At 50.2% G+C, this 15041-nt stretch overlaps 1 protein-coding gene across 1 annotated transcript in view; it reads left to right on the top strand.

The window, feature by feature from the left end:
• The window catches only part of APBA1 (amyloid beta precursor protein binding family A member 1), an 82710-nt gene extending 77428 nt beyond the window's left edge, over positions 1 to 5282 (top strand). Inside the window, exons 10-12 of the mRNA XM_052645112.1 lie at positions 2364 to 2483; positions 4374 to 4514; positions 5211 to 5282. Coding sequence (XP_052501072.1) covers positions 2364 to 2483; positions 4374 to 4514; positions 5211 to 5282 — 333 coding nt within the window. The remainder of the gene's footprint in view (positions 1 to 2363; positions 2484 to 4373; positions 4515 to 5210) is intronic.
• Positions 5283 to 15041: the final 9759 nt, after the last annotated feature.

The following is a 15041-nucleotide window of genomic DNA, read 5'->3' as shown; positions in this document are numbered from 1 at the left end:
CAAGGCAGGTGTAATGTCCGTGTTTGTGTCCTCATCCATAAAAACCTGAAGTAGGAGTCCTGACCTCCTGCAGAGAGAGTGTCTGCAGACTGCTGAGAGAGTGACAGTGGGCACCAGCGACTAGGCAATTTACAGATTTCTGTTCATAGGTCACCCTGCAGGCTGAAACAGATTTGTCGTTGTCCTCCGGGCCCTCTCTTTCTGCTTCACCTGTAAGGGGCACACACTGGGCCCATCTGTGAAATGATGGGGGTGGTGGTGGGATGCGGGGAGGGGCGTCTCCAGGGGCTGCTCCAGACTGGGTGGCACAGAGCCCACCTTTCCCTGCCCTTCCTCTGTTGGCTGCTCCCTCCTGGAGGACGGGATGTCCACTCCCCCTGATCTCGGGTGCCCTCGGCCTGCAGCGCCCTGAGGCAGGGTTTCCGTTCCCAGCCATATATCAAGGGCAGCCACTAGACCACCTGGGACCAGTGGCAAGATCCTAACCCATCAGCTGTGCAGAAGCAAATTTCCACACACAGTTGGAAAGTAGTGAAACAAGTGAAGTGGTGATTAGGAAGAAAAAGAATATGGTGTATGTGGGTAGATGTCATGCGGGCCCAGAGTTGTGCCTTTCTGGTAGTCTGAATCACCTTTATGGGGCATTTCTTGTGAGTTTCCTTTGCTCAGTCATCTTGCTTTGCCTGGTCCTGAGTGTACTAGGTATCTCAGGATCCTCCCTGTGTGTATGTATCTCTTAGCCAAGATGGATTCTAGTGAAGAGGCCTGTGGGTAGGTTGCTATCACTTACTGTGGGGTGACACCCTCTCTCTTTTGACCCCCAAGGAGAGTTTCTGCACAGGTGTCGTCGGGGAGGTCTCCCTAACTTCAGGAATGAGGAATATGTGGTCTTTTGTCTTTTATCTAGACAGGGCCTCCTACATCATCCTGCTTATATGGAGTTTCTGTCCACAGGGGAGAAACTGTTCAACCTGGGGTCCATCCATCTGCTGCCTCAACCCTGCAGTAGCATCTTTTAGGAAGAGCTTCTCCCCTTTGGAGGAGAGGAGCTGTGGCAGGCCTGAAACCTTTCCTGAACAGCTAGCCTCACTTGCTGGGAGTCCAGTGAGGCAGGCGTCTGACAGGAGTACTGACTTCTCCCCTGTCTCGCCTTTCAGAGCAGGGCCTCTGGCCACCAGCCAAGCAGTCTGTGTACCCAGCCTTTCTTCCTGCATGCCGCAATTGAAGCAGGCTGGAAAGCATCTGCTGTAGCCATTCAGTTTGGACCAGAGGGCAGGTAGGAGGTCCCTGAGGCAGAGCACACAGCCTTGCAGACAGGAGAGGGAAGCTCATTTCAGGACTGAATGACTTTTGTCTGGCCCCTTCCTCTCGGGTGAGGCTCACAAGCTGGTGGTGGGACCAGCAGGGGCAGAATCCTCCCATTGCCTGAGTGAGGGGAAGAGGGGCTTTGTGGTGATTTTCTAGGGGTGCCTCTGCATAGACCCAGGCCCTGGTCCCTGCTGAGCAGATGTTCAGAGGGCAGGAAGACAGGCCTGGGCTCAGCTGAAGTCAGATCAGGTGCAGGAGGTCTAGGCTCAGAAACCAGCTGAAGTCCCTCTATCTTTAAAAGACCGACATGCTTCTACACTCCATTCTGGTTTAGAGGGAGGGGTAAGTTACCAGGGAGCATGAAATCAGAAGATGCTTTCCAAGACCTTTTTCCGTCTACTTCCTGCTGTACCAGCGCTGGTCCTAACACCCCCTTCAGTCTCCCAAGGAGGTCTTCCCAGACTGCCGTCTTGCCCCTGCGCCCTGTCTCTCCCCACGTGCACCTGGAAATGGTCACTAACTGTAAGATCCCTAACAGGCAGAGGGAATGGGGAAGTAGGACCCTCAGGGGTGAGAGAGAACAAGCCCGATGAATTGGGCCATTGCCGTGAGTTAGATGTCCTTTGTTAGAAAAGGAGGAATTGCTAGACTGGGACTTTCAGAGTAAAGTTCCTTTCGAAAGCCTGTCTCTAACCTGTCCGGAAGCGAGACTGTACATCCTTCATCCTTCAAGCCAGAAACCACACTTGGCAGTTTTTCTCTTAACTGTACAGATGACTGCTTTTTTCAGATGCCTTACACGCAGCCCATTTCCCTGCTCACAGAAACTAGTCTCTTCGCAGGACAGAAGGGCTCCATGTAAGCCCAGCAGTTTTCTCCCCTAGGTTAACAGTTTCGCCTGGACTGTCCAGCTCGGGCGCCGTCCAGCTGGACGAGGGGCACTGCACGGGCTGACCAGGTACCGAGGCTCCGTGCATCTTCTGCCTTCAGTGCCGTCTGCTCTTACCTTGTGTCAGCCTCGATGGTCATCAGTTTCCCTTTTATTCACACTGCAGGGCTTGAAGAATCAGGCCCGGGTGAAGCTGAATATCGTGAGGTGTCCCCCAGTAACCACCGTGCTGATCAGGAGACCAGACCTTCGCTACCAGCTGGGGTTCAGCGTCCAGAATGGAATTGTAAGTTCAGCCCCATACCTCTTCCAGAAGTCTGACCCACGAAACCAAGGCCCAGGGTTTGGGTCTTTGGGGGGGGTATTTTTTAAAGCTGGTCAGTTCCCAGAAAGAATCTGGCAAGAGGGGCGGATGGGTGAGGCAGACGCCCTTCCTCCATGGGCAGAGAATTTGGTGCCTCCTCTGGGAGGAGAATGATCCTCCCAGCTGTCGACTTGAGACAGTTTGGGAGGTGCCCACATTCCCCACAGCCTTGGTTGAGAACCCAGCCCTGTGGGGCTTATGTGTGAATGATTTCCTCCTTGCTTTCTTGACCTGAATTTGGCACTTTGGGGATAAAGTGTATTTTCACCACTTGGATGTCTGCTTTCAAATACTGGGTTAGCCGAAAAGTTCATTTGGGTTTTTCCACAAGATGTTATGGGATGAACCCAGACAGATTTTTGGTCAACTCAGTACTTCCCTTTTTTTCCCTTTATTGTGATAAAACATATACAGTAGTAAGTTTACCATTTAAACCATTTTTAAACATACAATTCAGAGCCTTTATAGGACATTCATGAAGTGGTTGTAACCATGCTTCCTCTTTATCCCAGACAGAAACCCCATATTCGGTACTACTCCCCTTTCATCCTGGTTTGCCTTGTTCTAGACTCATAGTAATTCTGGGCTTTGGTAACAAATCTGTAACCTTCTGGATATTATAGATTCTGGACATGCCTTCCTTCTCTTTGCGTTCATCTTTTCAGATAGAAAAACCTATACTTTTTCCTCCCTTAAATTTTAATTGACTTGTAGGTAATTAAAATTTTATTCCAAGTGTGTCTTAAGAAATACCTTTGAAGTTCCCAGTTGGGGTAGAAATACCTAACCCACTTTATCTGTTTTTTGTACCCATGTAGGCCTCATTTCCTTCTTAAGAGAAGAGCCAAGGTTACTCCTTATAGTTTTGATCTGACAACCTATTTTTATCAGTTTAAACTTCCTTGGGTATGTTTTTCCAAAGTTGAATAATATTAGAAGTTGTTCAGCTGTTAACAGAGGATTGCCCTATAAGAGATGCAGAGCCCTCAGTTTTATCATCTCAAGTGTGGGAAGCACCTAAGGGCCTGGCTCCCCGAGTACCTGACAGGCTGAAGGGTCCCCACAGACACAGAAAGCATGTTGTCCCGAGCTGAGGCAGTGTCATCTGCATAGGCTTTTAGAGAAAGGTGCACAGTCAGGAGTGAAAAGTCAGCCCTGCTGCGTGCAGGCCAGAGCCCTCCCCCAGCCTCCAGCCTCTGCCCACCACCGTGCCTGGCTGCACAGAGACAGGAAACAGCCACGTTAGCATTTCTGCCAACAGGGAGTGGAACAAGGACCACTGAGTTGAAAAGGCCGATGAGCTTCTGCCCTCCAGCTGGCCAAACTGTGGCACACACAGTGGGGTTCTAGCAGGTTCTAGCCCCAGCATAAGTCAGGTAACTGACCCTAAAAAGCCAGCTGCTAGCATCACACAGTTGAGTGTTTGAGTCCCAGATAATACTAACCTGCGTCTGACAGTTTGAAAACACTGGCAGCTCTGTGACAGGCCCAGACGGCTCTTTTTACCAAAGCTGAGCTTGGATGAAAGTAGTCTGGATTCACGGTGCCGTGAGATCCGGGGACGTGCCGCATTCTCTGTGCAGAGTATGCGAACACAGGGGGGCCGTCTGGGGCTCCAGAGCCCTCTCGCTTGTAAAAACAAAGATGTAAACGTCCAAAACCTGACCATGGCAGCTTCTCAGAGATGAGAGCAGTGGGGGTGGAAAATTCCAGAAAAGACACTCTCCTGCCCCAGTGGGTTTCCTAGCAGGCAGTGCCCCCCCAGGATGGGTCACTTGGCCTCTGGCTAAATTTGGCCTTCGACTCTGACAGATCTGCAGCCTCATGCGAGGGGGAATAGCAGAGAGAGGAGGCGTCCGCGTGGGACACCGCATCATTGAAATCAACGGGCAGAGTGTGGTGGCCACCCCACATGAGAAGATCGTCCACATCCTCTCCAACGCCGTGGGGGAGGTAGGGGAGGAGCCTGGGTGGGAGTCCCCTGGCTCCCCTCGTCCCAGCCAGGAAGCCCTCCTGAGAGTTCTTCCTTATCCTGAACACGTCTCCACAACCAAACTGTCTTGGACCAGAATTGAAACCCAATAACAAGTGGTTGTCTGAGAGCTATTCCCCAAAAACATCACATCGTCTCAGCCTTCTCCTCCGACAGCATCTACCCACCTTCTCTTCTAGTTCTCTAATCTGGGCATATTCCCTCTGTGGCCACCCAGTTTTCTCCATGTTTCCCAGCTAATCCCACCAAATGAGCCTGCAAGGTTAAAGTCTCAGATTCAAGTCTAATCCGCAGCTCCCTGGTATGGCCATGCTGAACAGGGGTCTGAACAGCTGGGGGAGGGAGGGAGGCGGGAGCAGCCAAAACCCCACAGTTGTCCTCCCCCTGTTTTAAGGGGGTTTCTCCTAATAAAACAAGAGAAGGAAAGCCAAAGCCTGGTGAGAGCTAGAGCTTTGGGGAAAGCAGAGCATACTGGTTTCCAGTCTCCGCTGTCCCCCCTAATGTTTTAGAAAGCCCGTGGATTCTGCTCTTCCTGGAGGCTGCCTGGGTCAGGTTAGAAAGGGGGGGAGGGGGGAAGAGGGGTGTGCCTTGAAAGGCGCGGCCCCCACACAGCTCCGGAGCGCCAGCCCGCCGCTGATAGGTGTTTCTGCCCGCAGATCCACATGAAGACGATGCCGGCTGCCATGTACAGACTGCTGACAGCCCAGGAGCAGCCCGTCTACATCTGAGGCCGCGCCCCGCGGCGGCATGCATGGAGGCCCCTCCTCACTCGCGGTTGTGTTTCTCGTGCTGCTTCTCTGTGCCCACCGGGACCTTCCCCTCTCACGCCCAGCACTCGGGTCGAACCGGAGGAAGAGAATCCGCAGCGACCTCCCTCTCTCTCTCCCCGGTTTGCTTTGTTTGTTTGAAATGCCAGGGAAGTTTTGTATACACTCCTTTGAGGCTGGAGAGCGGGTCAAAGCCACCCAGAATCTGCCGAGGACCTTCCTGAAGGGAGAGCCCTTGCGGGAGGGGGCCTGCGGAGGGTTGTCACCACCCCGCACCCTCCCTTTCCAAGAGGTGCCCCTAGGGACGGTGAAGAAGCCGATTCCGCAGTGCCTACGATCCAATGGCTGATCTCTGCTCTCTTCCAGTCAGTTCATGGGAATATGGTAGTAATGGGGGGCCAGCCCACCGTGTACTTGGGGCATCATACGCTATTTCCTCCCAGAATTTCTGAGCCAACCTTATGCCTCTTCTATAGCCAGTTTTAGTTTCAACATAATTGTATTTTCTAATGTGAACCTTTTCACCCCGGGATAGAAGGGGAACTACTGGGACGCAGATACCTGTGCAGAGAACTGGGCGATTCCCGCGGTTACCAACTGTTAGATAAACACAGGCAGGTGCTTCTGCCTCCTTCTACACCACACGTATGTACACATGTCTCACTTGCATATATTCCACACTGCCCTCCTACCCACCACCAGTGAGGCACCCAGAGCCCCTGGAAAACCCACATGGCCTCTCTGTGAGGCCCCTTCCCCCACAGGTGAGGGCCACAGGGGCTGGTGAGCCCTGCCCGGAGAGAGACAGCCCTCTGAGGCTGAGGTCTGGCCCTGCCAGCAGCTCCTTGGCTCAGGGGGTTCTGGTGGACTCCCATGCACCCCCCTCACCCCAACACACACACCCCACACACACTGGGAGTCTGGACAGGATGGACTGCTCCCCTTGAAGATGAGGAACCCGGTGTGATCGTGTTAGGCTTCCTGGTCCAAGGTGGGACCAGCCTCTTCTCAGGACCATGAGGCAGGATGTGACAGTTGAGAAGCCAGCACGGTACATAGACCACCAAACTAAGGGGACAGTCGTGACCTCAAGCGATACCTGAGAACCCCCAGATGAATTCCGAAAACATCTTGCTGCCTCGGGGGCCTGAAAAGGCTTTTACTTAGTGTGGGATGTTACGTGTTCCCATCAGGCGCCTCACGTCCGTGGGTTTCGCTCGTCGCAGGTCAGTGCAGGTGTTTTTGTAATACCATGATTCTGAGCCAGTCTTCACTTACTCTTGGTCCAAAGAGCACTTTCGTTTCCATGTGGGTGGGGTGTGGCTTCGTTTGGTTTTCGTTTTTGTTCCGTTTGTGACCTCCACAGAGACAGGGTAAGAGAAACTATTTTGTGATATTATTATAGTCCCTGTTCTCAACATCTGGGCTATTTATGTTGTGTCTGTGGAAATAGCAACCTGGTGAGCACATGTTGGGTAGTATGGATTTATACCTCGAACAGAGGGATTTCAGGGAGGGAGAAAGTGAATGAGAAAAGACTGGGGACGAGAGACTTCTGCCAGAGAGGTTGTACAGTCTGGGATCTCTGTGCTGAGTTTTCTGCTTAGGCAGGAAAGCCAGGTGCTTCAGTGGTGTTAGTGGCTGGACTCCCAGTGTGACCATGGGTCAGACCCTGCCAAACAGGGGCTATGCTGCCCACACATTACCCCTGGGAAGGGGTTGCCCCTTCTCCAAGGGTCCAAGGAGGGCAGTATGGGACCCCTGGAAAACTTTTGAGGACAATTAGCTCAATGTTGCTAAGCAGGAGACCAGCCCCAACATGAGGAGCCACGAACCTCAGTACCATTTACCAAACTGTAGTGTCTGATGACATACAATTAAATACTAAAGAGTCCTGAGTTCACCTTACCTTTGCCAGAGAGAGTGGGTAAAACAGGAATGCAGCATTCTGAGTGGTATTGGGATATAACCGCGAGAGGCTCGTGCCGTTTTCTCCCAAGTGAACTCTCGAGCCCCCTGCCCCCACACCCATTCAGAGGCGTCGGTGATCGGCCACTGGACAGGAACCCCGCCAGCACATCCCTGTGCAGCCCCCCAAGTCATTACAATGCAGTGTCTTCACCCAAAGGAGAGGAGGAGGCAGGCTACACTTCTATTGCTACTGCACAAAAATCTAGAAAGTCTGATGGGTGTTTTTGCCAGTTAGGAGACTAACGTTTTAGTATAAGGTTATCTCACCACATACCTTTGTGTCAGTAAGAGTGGCTCCTCATGCCCAGAGAGCCGGATCTCTAACTTGGTGGAGGTTCAGTCAGCTGTCGTGTATTCCCCCCTGCCTGGCTGCCTGAGGGGAGTCAGCCCATCTTCAGAAGTTAACCAAGAGGCAGGATCTCAACAGTAGCTGTTTGGGAAGTCTCACGGGAAGTGATGGCCTGTTTCCCTCTGACATCCCAGTATATATAGTTACATATGTAAATATCATCTGAAAGCCCTGTGTAATGGTGAAGACTATGTACAGAGCAGCCTTCCCAAACATGGCCCTAGGCAAAAAGCCACTCTTGCCACTTGGCTTGGACGTGCTGGTGACTCAGCTTTGGGGATAGATTCCCAGATCCATCTACTCTTCCTGGTCCAGCCAGGATGCACCAGAACCTGCCCTGCCTCTGCCTTCTCAAATGTGACCATTTCAGGGAGCCACCCTCAGCCTTGGGTTCACGTGAGGATGAAGCCCCCAGAGACCAGTGCCTGGAGCCTGCTCCCCTAGGCCTGGAGCCCATCACGGGGCGCTGGACTCTGAGTCCCTGCATCCGGGTCTGCGTTCCCAACATTGCCCATCAGCCCGGCCTCAGAGAGTCCCAGAGTAACCTACTACCTCCCCATCGCTCCCGCTATCCCGGTCACACCCGCCACCCTGTCTGCACGCAGATGAGACCCGCCGCCGAGCCCAGCAGTGAGGCTGTTACCAATGTTTACAATTAGGGGCACCTCCTCTGAGGCGTGCTTACTCTCCCACCCCCAAGGCCACTTGCTGGTTTGAGTTTCATGTCCGTTTGCCCCTTCCCTGATCGAGGCCAACTTGCACACACAACCCGGATCTTACGTCCCGACCCTCCGTCAAGGCCATGGTGAGGACTGTGTGGGAAGAATATTCCTTGTACATACTCAGCACAGCCCCTAGAGTTTGGACTTGTACCATTGTTCTGTAAAGAGGGTGAAATAGAGCTTACTGTAAAGCGTTGGGAGAAGTATAGTATTGTATTTGTAACAATATGGTCCTTTGTATACACAAAACTCAATGATCTCTATATATAATTATAAATATATATAAATAAGATATATATACACGTGAGCCTGGAATGTTGATGCCGCACACCCACTGAATGTATTTCCCCTGACAGTCTGGTCACTGGGCTGGCCCGCCCTCCCCTCCTCCGTACTGTTTTGGGGGTTGTGATGTATTTAATGTGTTCTCTTCCTTTATTTAACTGAACGCTAATGTCTGTAAGAGTTGCTGCAACAATAAATAAGAACGTCACCTCTTGGCCCTGGCTGAGTGTCTTCATGTTTCAGGGGAGGGACAAGACTGAAGGTGGGGGAAAGATGTCATCATCCCAAAGGCCACCTCCTACTCATCCCATGGGGCCTGCTCAGTGCTCAGAGCCCATTGCCTAAACGGGCAGGTTCTGTGAATCAACTCGGCTAGAAAACAGAAGCGGCTGCGTCAGCTGTCAGAAAGTCCACTGTCTCGTCGATCTCCTGGGAGCACACTGAATGTGACATAGGAACCCTCAGGGCTTCTCAGTGAGGGAAGGGAAGTAGAAGTGAATTACCTCCCCCAAGAAATTTCCAGGGAGGGGAGGTAGCCCTGCTTAAGTGGACTGCAGAAGGAAAAGTTCCCTGTCCCATCCCCCGCCCCATCACAGAGGACAGAGGAGCCTGGCAGGCTGCAGTCCACGGAGTGGCAAGAGTCGGACACGACTTGGCGACGGAACAATAACTGAACCATGCTGCACAGCAAAAATCAACATTGTAAATAATAACAAAAATCTGACTCATACAAATATAGAATGAACATGTATCAAAGATTTATTAACTCACTAATTGATAACATCTGCTGGGTCATCGAAAAAGCAAGAGAGTTCCAGAAAAACATCTATTTCTGCTTCATTGACTATGCCAAAGCCTTTGACTGTGTGGATCACAATAAACTGGAAAATTCTGAAAGAGATGGGAATACCAGACCACCTGACATGCCTCTTGAGAAACCTATATGTAGGTCAGGAAGCAACAGTTAGAACTGGACATGGAACAACAGACTGGTTCCAAATTGGGAAAGGAATACAACAAGGCTGTATATTGTCACCCTGCTTATTTAACTTCTCTGCAGAGTACATCATGAGAAACGCTGGGCTGGAAGAAGCACAAGATGGAATCAAGATTGCCGGGAGAAATATCAATAACCTCAGATATGCAGATGACACCCCTGTTATGGCAGAAAGTGAAGAGGAACTAAAAAGCCTCTTGATGAAAGTGAAAGAGGAGAGTGAGAAAGTTGGCTTAAAGCTCAACATTCAGAAAATGAAGATCATGGCATCTGGTCCCATCACTTCATGGGAAAAAGATGGGGAAACAGTGGAAACAGTGTCAGACTTTATTTTTTGGGGGGCTCCAAAATCACTGCAGATGGTGACTGCAGCCATGAAATTAAAAGACGCTTACTCCTTGGAAGGAAAGTTATGACCAACCTAGATAGCATACTGAAAAGCAGAGACATTACTTTGCCAACTAAGGTCCATCTAGTCAAGGCTATGGTTTTTCCAGTGGTCACGTATGGATGTGAGAGTTGGACTGTGAAGAAAGCTGAGCGCCAAAGAAATGATGCTTTTGAACTGTGGTGTTGGAGAAGACTCTTGAGAGTCCCTTGGACTGCAAGGAGATCCAACCAGTCCATCCTGAAGGAGATCAGTCCTGGGTGTTCATTGAAAAGACTGATGCTAAAGCTGAAACTCTAATACTTTGGCCACCTCATGCGAAGAGTTGACTCATTGGAAAAGACTGATGCTGGGAGGGATTGGGGGCAGGAGGAGAAGGGGACGACAGAGGATGAGATGGCTGGATGGCATCACCGACTCGATGGATATGAGTTTGAGTGAACTCCGGGTGTTGGTGATGGACAGGGAGGCCTGGCGTGCTGCGATTCATGGGGTCACAAAGAGTCAAACACGACTGAGCGACTGAACTGAATTGATGAAGCAGGTAAGATGGGAAGAGTATTTTGAAGTATTGTTTTTTAAAAGGACTTAGAATGAAACCTCTAGGTTAGATATAATTGGTTCATGTCCTTTAAGGCCCTATAACTGTCACCTTTGGAATCCTCTTTTCTAAGCAGAAATCATTTGCATCTCTAGTTGGGGGTACAGGGAGGACTGTTCGATGATAATAAAAGCCATGCAGAAGAACAAAGCACGAGAAAGAATCAAAAGCAGGGGCTCCAACAGATATTTGTGCACCCGTGTTCATAGCAACTTAATACCCAGTAGTCACACAGGAAGCAACCAAATCTATCAAGGGATGAATGAATACCCAAGATATATGCCTATAAAATGGACAATTATACAGCCTTAATAAGCAAATTCTGACACATGTTGATGTTTGAAGATAAACATGCTAAGTAAAATAAGCTAGTCAAAAAGGAACAAATATTGTATGATTCAACTTACATGAGCTATCTGGAGTACACACATTCATAGACACAGGAAGAACGGTGGTTGCTAAGGGCTGAAGGAGGGCAGAATGGGGAGCTATTGTTTAATGGATATAGTTTCCATTTAGGAAGATGGAGAATATTCTGGACATGGGTGGTGGTTATAGTTGCACAACAATGAGAATTTACTTAATGCCTCAGAATTTTAACCTTAAAAATGCTTGAAAAGGTAAATTACGTATTACATTCTACCAAATTTTTCTAAAGAAAAGTGCACATACATGGAATGAGTTTAAAGGTACTATTTTCCATGGGATAGTTAGAGAAGGCCTCACTGAGAGGAAGAGGGGCCCTGTGGAGGTCTAGGGATGAGGGTTCCGAGCTGCAGCGACAGCACACACAGGCCTGAGGGAGAGCCGGAGGCCAGTGCTGCTGGAGCAGAGGGAGGCAGCAAGCGGCTGGAGAGGAAGGCAGGGGGTGGAGTGTGATGGTGGTAAATGTCGGTGGTGGAAGAACTCTGGTGATGCACACACGCACACACTCCCCTTGAGTGGTTTTGCTTCCACTCAAACCCACACACTCCATCACACTCCTCATCAGCTCCTCTGAGCTCTCATCACTAGTAAGAGCTAGGATTTGGCGCCCTCTTGTGCCCAATAACCTTGGAAATGCCAAATTCAGACAAGCTAGAATCTCAGATAGTGATTGAGGGAATGAGGAATCTTGGCCATCCATTAAAGGCCCCTTGTTTTCCAAATAAGGAAACAAATGTCCTAAACAAGAATAAGACTCACAGAAAGCCATACAGTGAGTAGTCAGCTAGATCCGCACTCCCTGGCTCCCAGGCTCCTGCTCCTTGGTCTAATCCCAGCTGCTGACCCTTGGGGTGAGGGGAGCATCCTCTCCCTACTGGCCAGGCTGGGGGCAGCCTGGAGACAGGCTCAGCACTGCTGTGACCTCAGCCTTGGGCCACCTCCAGAGCCTTTGTGAGAGCTAGACAGAAAAACGCAGCAAACTGCTGGTTCGCCAACCCTCCTGCTAGGCTGGGAGAAGCCACGCCTGGAGGGCTGAGGATGCCATCGTGAGAAAGAGAGAAGGGAGAAGGCGAGCAGCACAGCCTTGTCACTGCTCTGCACCCCTTTCCCAGAGCCCACTGCACGCTCTGCTCCTACCATCTCATCAGCTGTCCAGCTGCACGACAGCTCTCTTCCCCTGCACTACATAGCTGCTTATGGGTAGGGACCTAATTTTTCTCAACTTTCTAGTCATGACAGGTTACAATTAGAAGAGTCACAGACAGGGATGTAAACTACAGCTCAGCTGTTATATTACTTATATTCTCCCTGTGTGACCCTGGGCATGTTAATTAACTACTCTGAGCTACTATTTCTTCATTTATAAAATAGGCACAGCTTGGCTCAGTTCTTAAGATTAGAGATTCTGCTCTTGAAACTTTAGCAAGTGCAATATAGGCAGTCATCCTGTACAAAGTACAGATAGTCCTGGAGGGAAACCATCAAGGAATTTTCAGGGGAGGTAATATTTCTGGCGATAGGAGTTTGCCAGGTGCCATGGTTGGGAAGAACATTCCATGAAGAGGCATAGAGGCCTGGAAGAATGTGGTAAGAGGATCTAAAAGCACTTGGGGTTTTTCCCTGGCAGTCCAGTAGCTAAGACTCCATGCTCCCAATCAGGGGCCCAGGGTTTGATCCTCGGTCAGGAAATTAGATACCCACCTGCCCTAATTAAGAGTTCACACGCTATAATTAAAAGATTCCACATGCCACAATTCAGACCGAGTACAGCCAAAGAAATAAACATTTTTTAAAAAACAGAAGCACTTGGTACTATGGAAGTGTGGTGGTTGCCTTTACACTGAGTTAATTTAGCTAAGACTTAATGTAGTCTTGGTTTTCAAGATTTCCCTTCCCTGTGTGATTCCAGGAGAAGTTGGTTGACCACAAGAGAAGTCAGAGTGAGATCTGGAGGGCAGATAGGAGGCATCAGCCAAAATACGCTGAGAGTAGGCGGAGAGCTGAATGCTGCCACAGCACACACAGGGTCACCGGGCTCTGGGCCCACTGTCAGCTCAGGGTGGGACCCTTCAACCGCTCCTCCAGTCTGAGTCCTGAGCTAGGTCTACACAGGAAGTCCTCTACATACGAACTTGCAAAGATGCAAACGTACCTTCGCTTCCAGCAATGCCGAACCACAACCTGTGCCATCAGGGCCGGCATTGGTGAGACTGCAGCTTGACTTCCATCTCCTATCGCCGACAGCCCTTCAGCTCCACCATCTCCCAGCTCCTCCAGTCAGTAACTCTTCTTGCCTGTTCACTCGCTGTTAGCCCCTGTACGCCAGCTGGTGTACTGCACTACTGTAATTTTCAATGGACTATACTGTAAGATTTTAAATGTCTATTTTTATGTTTGTTTTTTAATGTATTATTTCTGTGAAAAGTATTATAAACCTATTAGAGTATAGTACTATATAGCTGATTCTGTTAGTTGGGTACCTAGGCTAACTTCATTGGACTTCTGGGCAAATTAGACTTATGAATGTGCTCCTGGAATGGAATTCATTTGCGTGTAGGGGACTTACTGAATTTACAGTACATAAGTGCACATATGTGTATGTATGTGCGTGGCTATGCACACATTCATATGTTTCCACCAGAGAGCCGGTTGTTAAGCCCTTACCAGCACACCTGCTCCAATCCAGCTTCTCCAGTTGGCTTGGGTCATTTCCAAGCTTACTGTGGAGAGTTAGCCTGCAAATCTTTATTTGCAAAACAAAACACTCACCACTCACCAGGGTTTGATAAATTCCAACCAGCCCTGCTAACCAGTCACAGTGAAAACCTGCATCCTTTGACCGCCTCGAAGATGCAGGCAGAGGAGTTACATGTATGTCAGTTACATCACTTCATCTCACAGCAGTGTCCCAAACCAGCCATGAGCAAAGATTTGAACTCAAGGAAGTTGCCCAAAGTACCAGAGTGATGACTTCATGTCAGTCCTGGCTACGCATAACCGTTCACTCTCCCTGCAGGAGGGTGTGGTCAGGGGCATGGCCTCCATGTACACAGGTATGTGGACTGCCAAGCAGCATGCTCAAGCTTGGCGGCGGGGGATGTGGTTGGGGTGAGGACAGAGGGTTGAGGAGATAGATGCGCAGCCACATTAGAGGAAGGGGTTAGGATCAGGAAGTGTGGGGAACAGTCAAGTCACAGCGCATCTGGAAAGGCTGACTGGACTCAAATTTTGAGGCCCACTCACTGCAGCCGGGAGCAAGGCCATGTGCAACTTCATGTGATTTCCCTCTTCACTACGGAAGAGCTCTATGTGAGGGCACACAGAAATTCTACCTGTACTGATACTTGCCAGTTTCCATTCTCACCCTTGAGACTTCCTTGGTTCATTTCTTCAACTTCTGAGCACGGCTTGGTGCCACCACTGTGCTGGGAACTGAGGGAACAGGGGAACTGGACCCGAGGGGCCACAGGTGCTGGGGGCTCAGTCGGGACCTGGCCCCAGCTGTGTGGTGGGATGTAAGTGCGTGGTGAGTTCTAGTTCCCTCACTACCTGGGCCCTTAACAGCAGGGAAGCATTCGGTAAATTACTTCATCTCCTCTTCAGGCTTCTACAGTGGGTGAAGACATAGCATGGAGTACACACTTTCCATTCTATGGCTTTGCTCATGTTCAGTTCAGTCGCTCAGTCGTGTCCAACTCTGCACGACCCCATGAACTGCAGCACGCCAGGCCTCCCTGTCTATCACCATCTCCCGGAGTTCACTCAGACTCACATCCATCGAGTCAGTGATGCCATCCAGCCATCTCATCCTCGGTCGGCCCCTTCTCCTCCTGCCCCCAATCCCTCCCAGCATCAGAGTCTTTTCCAATGAGTCAACTCTTTGCACGAGGTGGCCAGAGTACTGGAGCTTCAGCTTTAGCATCATTCCTTCCAGAGAAATCCCAGGGCTGATCTCCTTCAGAATGGACTGGTTGGATCTCC

This window comes from Budorcas taxicolor, chromosome 8 (assembly GCF_023091745.1).
Source record: "Budorcas taxicolor isolate Tak-1 chromosome 8, Takin1.1, whole genome shotgun sequence".
NCBI lineage: Eukaryota > Metazoa > Chordata > Mammalia > Artiodactyla > Bovidae > Budorcas > Budorcas taxicolor.
The sequence above is the reverse complement of the archived record's forward strand: the minus strand, read 5'-3'. Positions and strand labels throughout refer to the sequence as shown.